Here is a 20437-nt window from a genome sequence, read left to right as displayed (position 1 = left end):
ATAGTATCTTTCTTGTAGTCCTACTGTACCTGTATTTAGCTCAGTATTCGAGTTGCGCGGAAATCTTTACAACACTGCCATTGGTCCTTGCTCTTAATATATGCCTTGAAATGAATGTCTCAAAAATAGTTTTCCAAAGTTTCAAAAAAATAAATAATAAATTCAAACCAAAACGTCATTTTGAGCCATCAAATGCATCAGCTTAACGATCGGGTAATTTTTGATTAAAAAATTGATGTTTTTTAATGTTAAAAAAAGGTATAAATAGTCTTCCTATCCTATAAAATCTTACCTAATGTATGAAGATCTTAGACTATAAAGGTTACTATAGAGACTACGTATCAAAACTCTTTGGTGAAGACCATAGACTATAAAAATATGAATGAATCTTCTAACTACAAATCTAACTTAAAAGTTACATGCAAGTTACACATAATTTTCAGTGAGATACCCGATAACCGATGGTTCCTAGAGTTTCGACGCATTTTGTTTCTTATACTCACCCATGCCAATGTCAAAATAACAAAGGATTAATTTTTCTTATTAAGGGTTCATCGTAAATGGAAATTACCTATCACTAATAACGATTAATAATATATAATATTTTATAATTTATTCGAGTAAATTGTATATAAAATGCATGTTATTATTAATTATAAGAATATATTTGTAAATTTATAAATAAATACTTAAATATTAGACATTCTCTTTTTCAGATGAATACACCTGTCTTTGGCTTAGAAAAATTACGTTTAAAAAAATTAAATGCTGTTAATTTTGAAAATAACGCTGATACTAAGTAAAATGCGAAATTACAATTGCACTTATGCGTAAATACATTGTACGAAAATAAATTTTGGAAATATTTTGATTGAAATAATTGCATAATACATACTAGTTATAATTACGGTTTTTAGAAAGTTATCACATTAATTCCTTTAAAAATAACGAGTTAAATGTTATGGCATCTCTGAATGTTCCAAGTAATTCCCTTCCATTAGCTGTACCCAAGCGTATATTATCATTTCCACTATTAAGAAGGTAACTTATTTGCATTTCAACAAAATTCTTTATTTTATATTATGCCTAATTGAAATTTAATATTCATTAAATTTAAATGATCACAGAATTATTTAAAATTTAAAAACCGCATCTCGATATTTCCAGTATTGAATGAAGTGCGACAAACACAAAGATACTTGTGATAACTTCCTATTGATTTGGTTAGTAATATAAAATCGAGTACTTATTAAAATAAGAAAGTTATTGAATAAATATAAAAATGAATACACAAATATTAAGTGATATATATAGGATGGGCCATTTTAATCTATCTATACACTTAAATATCTCGTTAATATTTCGAAATAAATTTCGATTTTTGTCCCAATTTCCTTTATCAGCTTTTTGTATTTTAAAATACGTAGACTGCAGTCCGCCACCAAATTAGCAAAGAGTAGCATTCATAATAAGAGTAATCACTAGCTAATTCTTACTGATGATGACTACTTGGTAGTCGAAAATACGTATTTTAAAATACAAAAAACTGATCTAGGAAATTGGGGCAAAAATCAAAATTTATTTCAATCAAAAATAACTTAAACAAAAGTTCCAGAGGTTAATCGGGAACATCATGTTCTGATATTAGATTAGACCTACTTTTTCGGGTTTATTTAATAGCCAATTTAGATCCTAAACGGTAAGAGGGAGAATAACACTTTAAATTAGAAAGTCATTATTGCATTTAAACAAAAGAAAATACGTTTAAAGTTTATCCATAATTGTAGGTCAAAGTCTAGGACACAGGCGAATGTCCTATATTTATCGTAGTTAGCATGTTTTCTTTCGATTAAATGCAATAAATTGGCTATTAAAGAACCATGAAGAACTAGGTTGAATCTGATGTCCGAACATGATGTCCCTCATCAAACTCTGCAACTTTTGTTCAAGTTATTTTTTGATTGGTTAACTACAAAACGAGATATTTAGGTGTTTAGATTAAAATGACCCACTCAGTATATTTAAATACTATTTAAAGGCCTATATAATTAAGGCGCATTCAATTATTTATTTATTTAATAATAATTGAAATTATCATTGATCTATTTCTCACTGATTTCAATTTAATCGAAAATATTTTTAACAAAAAGAAGATAGAGAGGAAATTTAAAACATGGTTTTAAAGTTTTGATTATTCCACTTTCTAATGACACACAATATCTTGACACTTCAGAGAATGATGTCTCCAGAGAATAATAATGTAAAGTCATTTCTAAGGGCATTTAATAAAACCCATGCCAACATGTAAAAATATTGAGCTCAAAATACTTTTTTCCATTTTTAAAAGAAGATACTTAATTTATTTGAATGAAATTTTTTCTTTAAAGTTAAAATTCTAGAGATCTGATTATTTAGTAGATATTATTCCCGAATACATGGAAACACAGTATCTTTTGGATAGTTTGCTCTAAGCATGTTTCAATAAAAATGAAATATAAAAACGATTGAATCCAGTCAAAAAAGTTTTCAGATGGACAAAATTTTAATTTGTTTTACAATAGTGTTCCTTCTTGTTATCATTATTCAACACTTCTCTCTATCGTATCCTCTTTCGTAGTAGCTTGTTTCTTTTTAAATTGAATTAATTTTCACCAACGCAAGGGAGTCGTATTCGCACTGCAAAACAAAATAAAATGAATTATAATAAATAAAGTAATGACTTTTTGAAAGCTGATTGCATCTAATTTAATGCCCATAACATTAAAGTGGTTTGTGCATTAGAATAATTCAAAATTAGACCGTGGGACAGAAAGGGTGCTTTGTGAAATGATTAATTCATACTTAAAATTTCGTGAGTGGCTACCTTTAGGCGAGTCTACCAAACTTCTCTTTGCGACTTTTTCGAAGGTGCTGCGTTCTCAAATGAGCACGATAACGTCATATTTAAGCTATGGGACTGAAAAACGCAGTAGGAACAATTCAGCAAAAATGAACTACATATGTATTGAAAGGCAAATGTATTGAAAGGCAAAAATACATAAGTACGGTATGTTCGAGGTCCTAAACAAGCTCATCGATGCAATTTTTTTGTCGGAAAAAATAAATGACAAATTCCTTGCTGTTGATGACGACATCGTGCCCATTTAAGAACGCAACGCAACGCAAGTCGTAGAGAGAAGTTTGGTAGACTCGCCTAATGTAAGCCACTAACAAAATTTCAAGTATGTATAAATCATTTTACAAAGCACTCTTTCTCTCCCAAGGTCTAAATATCAAGGATGATGTTGAGTATAAAATTTGAAAATGATGAATGATGTGAAAATCAAAGCCAATTCTAAACTTTTAGTTTACAATAAAATATAATTGTGTTATCACCCGCCTAGTAAAGTTAAAACAAAAATACATCAGAAGTTTTTACTAAATCAAATAAATAAACATCTTTATACCAAATGAAATATTTCGAAAATATTTAGTTCCTTAGCAAAATTTTAAAAATAAAATCATTAAATTCTGATTGTTTTTTAATAAAATATGGCAAATATAATAAAAATTTCATATAAATTTCAAATTTTAGGTAATAAAATAGATATAATATAAATAAAAAATGAATTAAGAAGACTTACTTCGCCGTTGAGGTTGCTGTTGTATTGTTTGTGGCCGTAGACGAAGATGTAGACCGATGATGATGATGGTGATGATGTTGAACATGATTGGGATGAATATTAATTAACGGTTGTAAACGTTCAGTAAATCGATGATAATTACGTTCCAATTCACGTTGATAATCACGTTGATCGGGACCAATTAAATTTTTATTCTTTTTCAAAGCATCCAAACATTTTTTACTAAAATCTTTGAAGCATAAACGTAACTTATTTTGATGTTTTGTTAATATACGATTTGTTGAAGGTGATGTAGAAGATGTATTAGTGTTAGCTCCACTATCAGTCATCATTGTCGACACAGATGATGTATTATTCGTTTTATTTGGCGATAAAAATACTTGTGCCATTTCCATTGGACCTTGATTTACAGTTGTACCAATACATCCTTGTAAAACCTGTTACAAATTTAATTTAATCCTGTACTAAAATATTAAAAAAAGTGTGGCGTAATTCAAGGGAAACACTGAGAATAGGAGAGAAACAAGAAAACATCAAGAGTAAAAAACATAAATGAATTGGGTGTCAATTTAGGCTTCAATCGAGGCAACCTCTTTTGGAAGAGGTTGCACGAGAGATTGAGAGTCATCGAGAGTCGCATTTCAAGATTATAATCTGAAGGTTTTTGCCTTCCCACAATATTGTAAAAAAGTTTTGGAATATATGAACGGTAAGAGTATATAAGCTTGCAATGAATGTTTAATTTTTATCCCTACTGGACCACTCAACTGTTTATCATACAATAAATATATAGTGTACGAAGATTTGTTTAGAATTATGTTAATATAATTACCTCTCTTCAATCAAAATTCAGTAGCTACAATTGTTTCTTTTCAACAATAAAATTTATTAACTTTCGTTATTATATCTCAACAATGAAACGGTCAATAATTTTTTTTTAAACTCAGAACAAATACATCAATGTTCTGTTAGTTTTTGAAAATTATTGACAGTTTTTTCTAGAATTAAAAAAAAAAAACCGCTCCTTTGCTCTCCGAATTAATAATCCGAAGTTCAATTAAATTTATCTCGAGTTAGAGACGGCCAATCGATCTCAAATTGTTATGGTAGTTGTGTTATAATATCCTTAATAAGTAAAAAAATTTATAATTTTCTGACACTATGCCCATAGCGAAACAACAACTTTAAGCGGTCCATATTACTTACCATTTGTAAGATTTTAGTATCAGGTGGCTCTTGTTGTGTAGCTTGTGCTAATTCCATAGTCTTCTTTTGTATATCTTCAATCGCCACTTCAATTGGTGTCAACACAATTTGTTTACGATCCACAACTTGGATTCGAGTTTTCACATATGGGAAATACATTGCCGTAGTTAATATAGTTTTTCGCTTATACTGTTCGTGCAATTCTCCATGTGGTCTACCAGACAATGTAAATGGTGTAGCATAAACAAAACGTTTAATGTTAAAATTCTTCTCGAAGTGAGTATGACGATAACGTAGTTCATAGGATTCAAAATATGGTTCGACATAGGTAATTTGAATATAAGCTTTTTGTGGATCTAATTGTGCCACGTCCACAATATTTGAATCTTGGATAATTATAATATTATCCGAACCAAAACGTTCTGCATAAAAGTTTTCTAAACGACTGAATATTTCTGGTAGTTTTGTTAGTGTTGGTTCTTTATATATAAACTCTTCTTGATTTAAATCTCCAAATTTAGAGCCATAAAATCCAACACGAAAATATGTACCAAATACACGTTTACCATGCAATTGTTCGATACGTGTATAGGCTTCGTGTAATTTACTGTAATTAAAAGAATTGTATTAGTTTGACTAAAAATGGGCAAAAGAGCTGTGTGTTTCTAATCTGGATTACAAAGATAGTATAAAATTAACTTACCCATGAATATTTGCTAATTTCTTAAAATCCCGATTATGTTCCGCAATGGGTATACAAATCCGATACACATCGTTCATGGCTTCATACATTCCAGCTGTATAAAATGAACTTGCTGCATGTTCCAACAAACCAAGTAAACCCGCTTCAGTGAAATGTGATCCTAAACAAATACCTTCATGTTCTGGACTTAACACATCATCTGAGACCGCACTTTCATACAGTACATTTGGTGAAACTTTCTCAAACGTCACAGCTCCAATAGGTAAATGTGTTAATGATTCTTGCATTGTAATATATTCGCTTACTAAAGCCGCAGAGTGTATTAAACACATGGCAGCCTCTGAATGATTATTATGTTCCATATGTTTTTGGGCCATATTCGCCAGCCACGTAAGTCGTAAATCTGGTGAATTTTGATAGCCTTTTGCTATACGGTACATTAAATCTAATAACATTTCTGGATCCTCTTGGAATTCTTTCATTTTAACGGTATCAGAAAGAATCATATATAAATTAAAGACTAGATCTCGAACTTGTTCAGGGAATGTAGTTTCTTGTAAATTCAAATCATTTTCTGCATACTCTAAGATCGTTTTTAGAGAACATCGCAAAGATTCTTCGCTAAATCGTGCATTGGTACCAACTAATGAACTTAATGACATTGTTACTTGCATTTTAATACGTGCGAAATTATTACCAATTTCAAATGTTTGCCGCATTAATAAATATAATGATGCTGCAGCTTGGGCACGTACTGCGATCATATAAGAACCACAATGTCGCAGTAATAATAAACATAAATCTGCGCATAATTCATTTTCATCGTCGAATAATATATTATGAAACTAAAAAATTATAATAAAATTAAAATAAATCAAAGAGAAATGTAAAGAGATAAATATTATATTATGACTCTGGGTCAGAAAATTAAATTTCCTGGCATGTGTCTAAGTCAAAAAAAAAAAATAATAATAATAATCTAAGTAATCAAAGAAAACAGAAATGGAGTGTAACAAAATGAAATACAGGGTGAATATTTGGATAAGAGTTCTAGGTGTTCAAGAAAAAGTTCACTTACTTTAAACACTAATGAACGCTGTGTCGCAAACATATGCTGCAATACATTTGTGCTTTGATTACAGGCTAAACCATGTAACAACACTTTTAACAACGTGATAATATTATTTGTATGCTGTTGATCAATTGACATGTAATTATTAAAATATATTGATTGTGTGTGAATCAATGACGTTTGTTGTATTACTGTTACAATACGCTCAATGCAATCCAATATAATTAAACTTGTTTCATTTGATAATGTACCTAAATACAAAATTTATTAATTATTATAGTTATTAATGCTACATGTGGGATAAGTAGCAAATAATCTGACAGTCGTGGTGTTGCGGCGCGTAAGGTTATGGGACATTCTTATGAAGACGAGTGTGGTAGATGTCGCTACGAGCCGTAGGCGAGTTGCGACAACCACACGAGTCTTCATAAGAATGTCTCATAACCTTAGAGCGAATGCCGTAATCACGACTGTCATATTTGCTACTTATTCCGCAAGTAGCATTCAATACTTTTTACAACAATCGCTCGGGAAGTTGACTTTGAGAGAAATTTATCAATTTGAGAAATGATTTATTTACTTATTTTAAATGTAAATTATGTTAAAATTATTATGTATAAATAAATTATGTTAAAATATTAACATAAATTATTTAGTATATTATGATTTTCATGCTATTATCGCGGCGTCAGATGGCGTGTCAGTAGTTTCTAGTAAAGTGAGAAACGTAATACAGACAGTATCCGTGAGGTTATATTTTATAGTAGTATAGTGTATTAGGAATCTGTGCAGTTATGTAGTCTATAACCGAACATGTGCGTTTATGAAACACATATAGTTAAGTATGCGATTATTGTGTATTTTGAAGGTGACATACAGCGCTCGAAAAGTCTACTTCTCGAGCGGGCGTTGTAAAAAATATTATAAATCAACTAGTAACTACTTGTACCTTCAATTAATGAATCCATTTCAATATATTCTTGTGTTATTCTTTCAGATTGTTCACGATCAATTTGTGAGCTACGATAAATCATTTGTTCTTTACGCCAACGTAACTTATCACTACTATTTATATTATCATTTGATGATGATTGTATTGGTAATTTATCTTTGTTACGACGTTGTATCATCTCACAGCGTGCAGAACCTTGCCCAAGTATTACATCTTCTAAACGTGACTTAATATCGATTGTTTTACGATAATTTTGTTGTGTACAACGTTTCAATTCTTTTTTACCCTTAAAATAAACATTATCTTTTATAATACTTTGATATAAAGAACTTTTTTTCGTGTGATTAGCTAGACATGATGATAAAATTAAATTTTGCTACTTGATCCACAATATTTGGAAAGTTTTGATAAAAAGAGCGCTCAATAACTAATCTATCTTCACACTTTTTAAGATAAAATAGATTATTTATTTGAACAAATAGAAAACAAAAACAAAAAATTACACATGAAGCAGGGACTTGAACCCGGGTCCTTCTGTCATTCCTGTTCTATGTGAGTGGCTCAAATTATAATTAACCGCTTCATATCTTTATCTATTTGAATGATTGTGTATACAGAACACACAAACGTTTCACGCTGATATATAAGTTGATTGATTTCAATAACGCGTAATATTAAAAGTTGCAGCTCTAATAATTGGGAAACTTACTATTTGCTTAGTTGTACCAATTCTAACAATTTCTATCTACTCAACTATCTACTCAGAAAAAAGCAAATCAGTGCATTTGAACTTACCTTATATTCAAAGCATGTAATACAAACATGTAATACTTGTAACAAATTTTGTAATCGCGATGATGTTAATTCATTTAACCATTGTGTCAATACATCTTGTCCAATATTTTTAATAACCCATAAGAAACATATTAACAAATTGCGTGTCACTTCTGCATTTAATTGTAATTTTCTATTCTATAAAATTAATTTATCATTATTTAATTGAAATTTGAATTAGTACATCATGAAAGTAATACCATCTGTTAGTTTAATTTAAACTTATTCGCTTATACTCTCCCGAAAGATTTTAGTGCAAACATTAGAAATTAGCAGATTTTAAGGGTGAGGAATTTTCGAAGGTAAAGAAATAGTGGTGAAATACTCGTTGGCTAAAAAATTATAAACGATCGGACAAGTTTTGACAAAAGTGTACCGGTATAAAGCACTAAGGGCTTAAGACGGGCGGTAGGGTGCGCTAAATTTGTAAATAGGAGCGGTAAATGTGCTACTGTTTATACTTTTATATTTGAAACAAACCTGTTGATGATAGGTTGATGTAGAATCTGTTGTAACTGCCGCCGTAGTTGTACCTTTATTATTGTGTGTACCAGCAATAGCCATTGCAACAAATTGATTAATACTATTACCACTTGAATCATGATGACTGTTATGATCATTGTTGTATGTAACTATGTTGTAATTATGATTATTATTATAATATAATATTGATAATGAATCCATAACAATTGTTAACAATGGTAAATATAAAACTGCAACACGAGCACGACATTCTACAGATGAATAACGTTCATCCAAGTCGTGGCTTGTTAGTAAATTTTTTAACATATCTATGATTTTAGAATGTAATTGTGGGTTCCTGTTAGGAAAATTTATAATTAATATTATTTACAATTAATGTGTTTAAAAGTTTCAAAGGATATAGAGAGAAAGTCTGTAATGGTGTTTTATGAGAAGTACCTTTAACAATAATTTTTATCAATATCGATTGACGATTTTGTTTGCAACAGGATTGTTTTGTGATGTCGGTAAACTTAAAAAATTACGAAAATTAATAAATTTGTTTTGGTAATTTTGAGAGTAATTATGACGCGAAAAAAATTACAAAATTAAATTTATTTTATAATATCAGAGCTATTGGAAAAAAAAATTTGTTCGATTTTGAAATTACATCCCACTTATTGTTTCTGAAATCAATGAAACTCCATATATATAATAATTTTGATTCAAAAAATATAAAAATGGTTTCATTTAACGCTTGGTCGAATATTTTCTATGATATCGCCCGAATTATATATAAAACTTTCAGTGATATGTCGAGAATTACTCTCCTAGATGTCGAATGACTGAATTTTAGTGTTTTTCAGTCTTTCCTATTCTATTCTAAAAACAAAGACTACCAGATTTATAATATTCTATGTACCTTTAGTTTGATATTGATTGAATATCACGTATCATTAAAATCGTAAAATCATAAAAGTTGATGTGTTTTGGATAAAAATCATCGTTTGAGATAACTATTAAAACCCAAACAATATAAAAGGTTTTTTTGATAATTTTTTTATTTCCATAATAATTTCCGTTATGATTTATCATATTTACGGATAATTTTCGATTTTTTGACACTCAATCAACGGAAATTAACCAAAGGCGATTAATAACTTTGAAGTCACACAAATAACATACAAATATTTTCAATTAATTATTTTTTAAATCTCTACTTATGGAAATTTTACTAACAGTGCGGGTGCATGTTAATAAAACCAGCCTTTCTCTCTATATTAACTATCCTCATATAAATAGATATCATATACTCAACTGTATATCAAGTATTGTAGTTAAATCAGATAATAATAAACCAATTAAAAAGTGTTGTTGTCGATAATCAACCGATAATTCACTAAAATTACAACGTTGTTCATTATGTAAATTACCACCACTACCAGTTAAATTTGATATAAATGATGTTTGACTTATGGATGATGCTATCGATGGATTTGGTGACACGGGTGCCGATGTTAATTGTGTATATGGTGTACCAAATGGTAAATTTATTGGTATATAATGTTCATGTGAGCATATTATTCGTAAAAAGTCAATCTATAAATACAATTTTTAATTTATTTACACAGTTATATTTTATTAAGAATAATAAAACATGCTACTATTAATTCAGGTATTAATTACAGAGTAAATATGAAAATAAAGTTTCGGTAGATTTAAATTATATTTCTATCGACAGGTAGTTTTAGACATGGTTAATTAACAATAACATTAAAAGTTTTGGATTTCGACTGTGTGAAAAGAGGAGAAGGGACTGCAAAATGTTCTACCTTTTTCAGGTTTTTCCTCAATAAATTTTTTCCTCTACGTCCTACGGCAAAAGCATCTCTATAATTTTTTGTTTTTTGACATTCGAAAAAAGGTTACTTATCAAAATTCGCTAAAAAAGACAAAAAATGCAGAATTCCACTTTATTTCTTTTGATATACCCGAATTATGATGAAATGTAATAATGGAGATGATGACTAAATTTTTTATCACTTCAGATAAAGAATATTCTCTGCACGGACAGAAAAGTGAAGTTGATTTTCCTAATTAAACAAAGAAAGAGACAGGCAACAATCTTTGAATACTTATATGGTAATGTGGCAAATTCGTTATCAGTCATCTGCCATGGTTTCTTGTTACAATCACAAACTTGGGACACCATCACCCACCCCACAATCGTTAGATGTTTGTTATAGAGAGTCGCTGCTGATAATAAATCCTAAATCGTCAGGAAGGAATCGTTTAATTATTCGTTTAGTTATCGTTTCAAGAGAGCCTACTTTTCAGACTTTTGTTTATTTGCAAAGTTTTATTTTATGACAAAAGTTGGTAATTGTAACCAGGAACCATAACAATAACATTTCATCATAATTCGAGTAAAACAGAATATATAAAGTGTCATTTTTGACTTATTTTAGCGAATTTTGAAAATTGACCTTTTTTTGAAGCGCCATACCTCAGTCACGAATTGACATAAAAACATGATTGAATAGTCAAAATTATAGAAAATTTTACTATTTACAAAAAGTTTGGGGATGGTTTTGCTGTAGGGTAAAAAATTATTGTGGAAAAACCGGAGGAAGGTCGAAAATTTTGCAGTTCCCCTTCCTCTTTGCTCATAGAGCCCACGAGGTCTGATACTTGAGAAAATGATAATCAGCCATCCCTGAACAACATTCCAAAGTGTCATTAAGCCCCGACCTTTTTCCACTTGACCCCACTTTTTTCAACCTGTCGGCTGTATTATTATGCACATTTTGATATGTTTTTGAGTAATCGTGATGACAGACGGACAGACGACAGACAGACAGACAACCGGAAATGGACTAATTAGGTGATTCTATGAGCACCTATACCAAAATTTTGTTCGTAGCTTCAATATTTTTAAGCGTTACAAACTTGGGACTAAACTTTATATACTATGTATATTTCATATATACATGGTATAATATATTTCATGGTATAAAAAAGAGAAAAGATTCGAAATTCTAAAATACTGACCTGACCTCTACTGGTTTATTTATGGAGCCCCGGGTAATGTATAAATATTATTTTAGAATATATAATAAAATGATAGCTAAAGTGAATTCTCTACAAGTTTACTTAAGTACAAGAGGAATGAAAGATACAAAATAGGCTATATGTTCTTTGGATTTTTGAAAATAAAGAACTACATCATTTAAATGAATTTCCAGTAAGATGTCTTACTCAGATATGAATCACATAATTTAAATTACTTTATTGACAAAATAATAATCCGTTTATATTCAGAAATATGTGAAGGTAGAAGTATATGATAAAATCTTACCTTAAAATCAATTAAATGATAAGCAATATCTGGTAATGACGTAATTTTTGCAATAATTTGTTTGCAATACGTGCGTATTAAATTCAATACAAAACCACGATCCATTAATGATAACAAATCAAATAAAAAGAATGCTAATGAACAATTCAACGTGTATGCTAAACGATATTGTTGTTGATTTAACTGTTGATTTGTTTGACATGTTGTTAATTTTGATATAATCTCAGATGTAATTGTATGTATTAATGTTGTAATATCATCTGTAAATTGTTCTGTAAAACGTAATTTACGTTGTAAATCTAATGATTGTGTGTATGATAAATGTTCACCCATTGATTTTATAATTAATTCAAATAAAATCCAAGAATTTGACATCGCTAAATCTTTTGTTTGTCCACTAGATACAACCCATTGTAATACAAGTTCTTCATGTAAACGTTTATATATTGTTACATCATCGCCCGTTGATTGATTATTTGGTGCTGTTGTTGTTGGTGTACGCATACTTGATGTTCTATCTAACGTACGTGCACCACGATTGATGTTACCTTTAACAAAACAAAAATTTTCGGAGTTATTTTTAATTCGGAATGCGGAATCAAAATCTTTTTTCATTGAGGAAAGTTTAATCCATATTTAAGAAAAATTCGTGCTATCACACAATCTACTAAAGATATCGAGTTTTTGAACATCGCTGACACAATTTAACGGTAATATCAAGCTGTATTTATCGACAGATGGCAACAAAAAGTTATTTAATTTAAGAACGAGAATGAGTAAGTGCTTGAGTCATTTTCCAAAACAGTATAGGCACTATATATTCTAAGATATGGTGCGTCAAAAAATCCATGAACCTTAACTTTCTGCCGCGTGGTAAATAAGCTCCTGAGTCGATGTGGATGCATTTTCTCTCATAGGACATATATATGGCAGAACGGCCATTTTCGAGATAGAGAGGGTGTGTAGAAATAGACTGGAATAAATATAAACAAAACAATTTTACCTTGTTGTTGCTGCTGTTGCAATTCAAACAAATGTTTATTAATTTCAATTGATAAATCCGGATTACTATTACTTCTTGTCATTGCATTTGTCTTACTTGGAGAACTTGTTGTAGTCGTTTTTAATGGATGCGGTATATTACATTGATAATTAATATACGATATCAACAATGGATTTCTACCATAATGATGATCATGTTGTTGCTGATTATGTTGATAATATTGTTGTTGTTGTTCATTATCAATTTCACATTGTTCATAATCATTGTAATTATAATTATTAATGTTATTAATTAAATGACATAATGTTTCAAATACAATTGTTGATACATTTAATGATTGTTGTTGTTGCTGTTGTTGTTGAATGTTTGCTGTTATTGTTAATGGTTTAATTAATAAACGTATTAATATATCAAAAACAATTGGTAAAAATTTTATTAATATATTTGTTTGTGTTAAATATAATTGTTTGATTGATTGTTTTATTTCGATTTCAATTGCATTTCCGGTTACATTGTTGCCAACATTTGTACCTACGAATGAAACAAAAACATCATTATAAATACTGACATTATGACAATTTTTTGGGGTAATAGTATAATTTTTTTACAATTTACTTAATTTTCTAGAGTAATTAGTGCCTAAAAGTCACGATATTCCAGTTTATTTGACTATTGGACCAATATTTTATAAGAAATTGGTTATAATGAATTATGCATTTATATGAGAATACTTTTTTGAGTTTTTTTAATTAAAATATAAAAATTCCTACACGCGATAATTATTTCTATGTAGGGTCAAAAAATTCTTTAATTTCTTATTAACAAACAGCAGTTACGCTGTTTGTAAATAACTTTTACAAAAGCTTTACTTCCCCTGTCTTCACTTGTCTCCCATTTTGTTTACAACATCATGGGTGCTAATTTTTTGGTGCGGAGCGTTAATCTTTTAGAAAAAAAATATAGCCTACGTGTAGCATTCTATAGGCGAAATAATTTATAAAATCGGGTAAGAAGTGGATTCAAAAATGACGGATTTTCATACAAACTTTCACCCCCTCCTCTCTTAGTTGGGAGAAAATTATTATCTTTAATAGTTGTTCTGCTATTCGAGGAGAGGTTAGATTAAGTATGGTTATATTGGCAGTCCAAGAAGCACACACTTAGGCTTTAGAGCCCATTGAGATAACATATATGTGTTTTGCTACCTTTTCCGCTGATAATCTCATTTATCAGCTCCTCAATTATTTTCATAGGCTGAGTGCACTTTCTTTATGCATATACCATGCACTACACCAGCCCCTCACAATTATTAATTAAATTAATTTTTGTAACGGCAGAAATTGAACCTGTTACCCTATATACCGCGAACGAAATTATTTACACTTTAAAAAACTCAGCTACTAGGGTTGACTATTCGGGGAGAGACTAATCCAACAAATCAGAAATCATTAAAATCGATTCAGCCGTTCTTGAGTTATAAATGATGTAACTAACCCGTCTTTATTTTATATATTAGATAGTTTTTTGAAAAAAGCTAATACTTTTCAAAACAGTTTTCACTGTCAAAATTACTCCATTAGGCTATGTAAGAGTAACAATAACACAACTATAATTTCCCAATTTATTTGCTAGAAACCCAACCGCGAGAATATTTTTTCCTTTGGGATATATGTTTATTAAATAAAAATCATTCTTTAAAATGTGGTGAAAAACTTATACAATTTATTTCTAATGCAATATACCTTAAATTAAATTTAAACGAATACAAAATACCTGTATTAGTTTGATGATCATTATAATACCGATGATGATTATGCATTGAACCTTGTTCAAATAAATCCAACGTTGTCAAGAAGTGTTCTAAATATTGATCTTGTGTATGTATTGTAGATTGTATATTAATATTGATCGTAAATACACTTTTATGATTGTCTAACCATTTTGTACCTGGTAACCATACATCTGACGGTATGTAACTATAATTTGATGGTGGTGGCTCTAACATTACGGGTAAACAATATTCACCATTTTTAATCAATTGCCCATCACGTAAAATTGGTAACCACTGTGGAATTCAAACAAATATGTTAGAGGGGCAGTCAAAGTATTAAAATTTTTTTAATGCAAATTCATTTTTATGAATTTCTTGCATACTTACAGTATAACCAACTGGTGTATCCACATTATTCGATTGTTGATCGATGGTAATTGTTGTGGCTGCTGAATTCAAATTAGCTTTACGTTGACATGAAATGTGATACATTGTAAATAAAATATGATGATTATCTTTTAATAATGCTGGTAGTTTCATTTTGATTTCATCATAAAATACTGGACATCTATTTTAAAGACATATTTATAAAAAAAATTAAATCAAAATAAAAAAAATTGGAAAAGGAGCTTTAAAATTTTTACATACTTGTTATGATAGCTAATTGATGTGTATGCTTCATTCGTAAATTCTGGACATGACGATTTACCAAAAATACTTTCCATTGCACTTTCTGGGTTTTCACCACACATTAATTGTACGCGTACAGCAATATTTCGTGCTGATCCTATTTAATTAAATTTAAAATAAATTAATTAAACTGTTTAGCTAATTTATTTATTTAATTTTCTTACCTGCTCGATTTGAGAAATTTAATTCTTTTGGGTTGATATATAATAAATTTCTATAATTATAATGTGGTACTAATATTTCGCGTAATGGAAATTCTAAAATTTCCTTAATTGGTCGACATTTTTCATCTGAAAATAAATACAAAATTATTGTTTAATTAAATATACAAGGTGTTTAATAAAAGAAAATAAAATAGGACATATCGAAAATAGATTTATCGAAAAAATTTTTAAACTAGATGTTCAATGAAAATAATGTTAAAGTCGGTAGATCTTCACATCGTTTTCCGAACTACTCCTATATTAATATGACAAAAATTAAAACTTACCTGGATATGGATTTAAACGATGTAATTCCGGTGTTAATGCACATTTGACTTCTTCTGGACATGGTGCAATATCTAATTTTAAAATACCCGGTATACATTTTAATTTTTTCATAACAGCGCATGGACGTTTTAATTCTTGTAAAAATTTATATAAATCTTCGTCACGTAAACGATCATTTTCTTGTTTAAAAAAGCTTGAAACAGTAATAGTGATTGGACGAAATGAATCTAATTGTTGTGCTAAATATTCGCTCGTATAATTCGGTATTTGATCTTGCTGTCGCTGATGACGTTCTAATGACCCACGGCGTGTTAATGAACCACCCACATCTGTGGCACGACGTCTTAATTGTTCTGTGAGACCGCCACCACTTGATCGATCTCCGGGCGATGATGTCGATGAAGTTTGCGATAGAGATGTTTTACGTTCTAAACTATTGGTACCAGATGATATAAATGAAAATGTACTGTTACTATCACGATCACTAAGTGTGCCCGAAGATGAAGAGGTTGTTGTGGTTGAGTCACGTTCTAGCGAATTAACACCGGTTATTACATTTATTAAAGAAATTGCTGTCCAAGCAAATGGTTGACGATATTTTCCTAAACGTTCGCACATTGACACAGCATTTGATTTAATTTTGTCACGATTCTAAAATAAAATTATTTTGAAATAATTACAGTTTTTAATGATTTATCTATATAATACTTGCTATACACTTTCATTGAGTTCACTTGCATCTGCGAAAACGTAACTTTAGGGAAGTACCACTTTGGAATTATGCCTTTTGAATAATATAAACTAACATACAAAATATTGTGATGTAAAACAACTTTATTTAATTTAATTTTCTTTGAATTTTGCCTCAACTAAAACGTAATTTTAGTTGAAACGATACAACGTTTCAGGATGAACGCTAACAAAACTAAGCGTTCACTGTAAGTTTGTATTACAATGAATTGCACAAGAAATTCTTCAATTTGGAAACATATAATTGCGATACTCATTTTATAAAAAGTTAGTTTCTTGTTATAAGTAAATTAAAAACATGCTGTGTTTTTTAACAAACAAATAAACAGATCAAATATATAAATTCTTAAAATATTTCGTAATATTGAATTGAAAGTTAGCATGAAAAGTGTAGTAACTGTCAAAAATTGAAACTCTTTAATTGGTAAATGGCAATTGCTCTTCGCCTTCTGTTGATTTAGGTTGAAGCTATCGACTCTAGGGTAGCTTATAATATAAAATATTATGATAAATATGTCGCAGCTAATTAGCACTTCAGTTAGCAGCGCCTGAATGATATTTAGCCATAGCGTTTGATACCACATTTAATGGGTTGATGATTAGGCCATTCTTACAATAGGGTGACCATTTGACAAAAAAAGGTGAAATAACTGACATTAGAAATAGTTTATTTTCGTAATTTAAAAACACATTATTATTTGGTAATCATGAGATCAAATAGCGTAACTCAATAATAAAGTACACATGTAAGAAATTAAAGTAATATTTGTTAACACAAGTTAAACTTCCATGGCATTTGGAGTCGCGAGAAATTTGTTTTTAAAACAAGCATATCTATTATTGCAACACTGTTTAGTAGTAGGCTTAAAACTACATTTTTGGAGTCCCTGGTCACCAAAAGACTAGAAAAGGCAAGTATTTAAACGTTATCGATCCAAGTCATTAGCCTAGTTATTTGATTGAATGGCTGAAAACGGCTAGCCTGTTAATTGAACAGCTCCTTAAGCTACTTGGCTACGATATATACATATAAATATATTCATTGTGCTAATAATTTTTATATGTAATAATTAACTATCTAAATTAATGCCTTGACAGTTCCAAATAGAGTTAGTATTTAATTCGATAGTTAGCGCTTTTAAGTAGAAATTTCAATTTCATTTTCTCGCTTAATCTCAATGAGAGTGCATTAAAGTCTTAGGAAATCATACTTACTTTATTGTCATCTTTTAAATATGGTTCAATACATTCATTAATATCACCTTGCAGTACTTTTTCTAATTTGATAACAATAAAAATATCAGATAATGGATTGGTAATATTAAAGATGGCCGAACGACTCATAGTACTGACATCACTATACGGAATATGACCACCTAACATCCGTTTGATTTGTTCCGTATTCATATCAAAATAAAAATTCTCTGATAATTTCTTTTTATCTTTTGCATCATATAATGCCATTGATGCAAATATTGGTTCAACTTCGATCTCAAATCTAAATAGAAACATAGAATTTTTAGTAAAATTTTGTATTTTTCATATTTTTATCAGGGCAACACTCTAATAAAAATTTAAAAGAAATTCTCTTCTAATAGTAAATATATAATTTTGTATGGATCGGGTGCGGAAAATACAAAATTATAAAACTAGACTTACTTTAACATTAAACATTTAACCAAAATACGATGCCCTTGATGTTCTACAGGAACATCAGCTTGTATACGACGTTCGATATTATTTGCTGAACTTGTACATCCTGTTGATGAAGTAGATGATGTCGATGATTGTATTGTTGTAATAAAATCATTATTAGTATCATTATTAATAGAATATAAATTAAATAGATATTCTTGACGGCATTCTTGACGACGTGCTTCATTTAACTGATCCAATTGTTCTGGTGCCGTACGATCAAATAATTCAACTAATAATGGATCACTAGAGCTATTTCGTAAATCAAAACTGGCCCACGAATTACGTGGTGTTAGTGTTGTATCTGTTGCACATGATGAAGATGAGTTAGATACCACTGATTGGCGGCCTCCACCTCCACTTCCTGCACCACCTAGTGTTGTTGTTGATGATGACGAAGATGATGGTGTTGGAGTTTCACAATCAAACTAAAATAAATGTTTTTAAGTTAAAATTTAATTTAAATAATATTTAAATTAGTAGATAATTGGTTAAAGATAGAAGAGTGCATTTAATTAGAAAGTAATGAATGTAAAAATAGAACTCATCGAATTTTTACTTTCGTTTTCTTCACAATTGTATTCGTTTTTCGAAAAAGTGCTCCAAAAAAGTTATTTTATAAACAGCATCTTTCTAATTTTAAATATTCTTCTATTTTTCATCAATTAGCACATTTTGATCAAAATCGAAAATTGAAAATGTTTCATCTATTCGACACAGTCGATTTACTGGAATATTTCAAATTTTACATTCATCAGAATATTTTGAATTTTATAGGGTTGCAGTTAATCTGAGACACCCGGCATGAATACATAAAATGAAAAAAAATCATCATAAATTCTAACTCAAGGATATAGACAAGAAAATAAGTTTGGATATTTGATTTATCATAAAATATTTAAGTAAAACTTACCTTAAAGCTGTTGTCAACAGTTGAAACAGTATCAGTATTCTGATTATCAATCTCAAACTCTTGTCGTGGAATTGAATGTAGTAACGTCAGACGAGAATTCTGACGAATAGCATGTCCACTTGAGCTACTGTATTGACGATAACAGTAGCGTACAATACGCCAATCGCTTGTATAGCATCGTATGCATGCTTGTACCCTTGGTGGTAATTCTAATCTAAAAAAAATAAATCAATGTAATTTATTACAAATTAAAAAATTAAAGTTACTCCAACTTACATATCTTCTTCGGGTACAATATGTGATAAAGTACGTATTTTCCGTCGCACTGTACACACTTCAACATCATTATGAGGAAAGTCAAGCATACGACGTAAAGGATCACGTTCAATAATTAATTGATGTGATGATAAAAAATCTTCGTAATCTAATGGTTCGGCTAGATCATTTAATGATATCTGTAATTAAATATTTAATTTAATTTATGTAGAAACATATATTTATATTTATTTAATCAACTTACAGAAGACGAACATCCAGATATTGAAGCTGGTTTAAATGTATTTTGGCCAGAAACATTTCGCCGGACATCCGCTGCATGTTGTCTACAATTAAAAACAATTTATTTATAATATTGAAAATCAATTAAATATTTACATTTTAATTTATAAAAAATTACTTTGAAAGTTTTTGGGCAAACGCCCTTTGCACAGATGCCATTTGCTTGTCAAACTTGACAGTATAAATATTTATTTTTTTTTGTTTCTGTCACTTTTGAAGAAAACTGTTTTATCGATTTCCTCCTATTGAAATGTTTAATGTTAATGCTACAGTGACATCTAGCATAATTACTATTGAACTATACTTTTTATAATTTTATGAAATTTTTTGCAACAATGCTAATTACTACAAGTGAA

The 20437-nt window shown here is 29.5% G+C and overlaps 1 protein-coding gene across 1 annotated transcript; it reads right to left on the bottom strand.

Annotated features, from left to right (window-relative positions):
• Positions 1–1806: 1806 nt before the first annotated feature.
• Positions 1807–20259, bottom strand: LOC123294455 (dedicator of cytokinesis protein 7). The gene is made up of 22 exons (XM_044875528.1): positions 20200–20259; positions 20044–20125; positions 19800–19978; positions 19524–19737; positions 18575–19038; positions 18131–18413; positions 16165–16816; positions 15839–15964; positions 15633–15771; positions 15372–15552; positions 14987–15278; positions 13214–13744; positions 12211–12758; positions 10171–10451; positions 8871–9210; positions 8352–8528; positions 7554–7842; positions 6611–6855; positions 5533–6377; positions 4830–5436; positions 3624–4060; positions 1807–2676 (listed from the first exon to the last, which is right to left on the bottom strand). Exons 1-22 carry the CDS (start codon positions 20238–20240, stop codon positions 2649–2651), a joined length of 6981 nt encoding a protein of 2326 aa, XP_044731463.1. The 5' UTR covers positions 20241–20259; the 3' UTR covers positions 1807–2648.
• Between the last annotated feature and the right edge of the window lie 178 nt (positions 20260–20437).

Source organism: Chrysoperla carnea, chromosome 1, assembly GCF_905475395.1.
Source record: "Chrysoperla carnea chromosome 1, inChrCarn1.1, whole genome shotgun sequence".
Taxonomy (NCBI): domain Eukaryota; kingdom Metazoa; phylum Arthropoda; class Insecta; order Neuroptera; family Chrysopidae; genus Chrysoperla; species Chrysoperla carnea.
The sequence above is the reverse complement of the archived record's forward strand: the minus strand, read 5'-3'. Positions and strand labels throughout refer to the sequence as shown.

Bases quoted from the DNA above. Each gene is read 5' to 3' on its own strand.
- LOC123294455 (XM_044875528.1), bottom strand. From the start codon at position 20,240: ATGGCATCTGTGCAAAGGGCGTTTGCCCAAAAACTTTCAAA. The intron at 15,965-16,164 runs GTAAGTTTTAAT...ATTTATTTTCAG, and splicing joins TCGTTTAAATCCATATCCAG to ATGAAAAATGTCGACCAATT. The intron at 6,856-7,553 runs GTACAAGTAGTT...TTTTGTATTTAG, and splicing joins AATGGATTCATTAATTGAAG to GTACATTATCAAATGAAACA.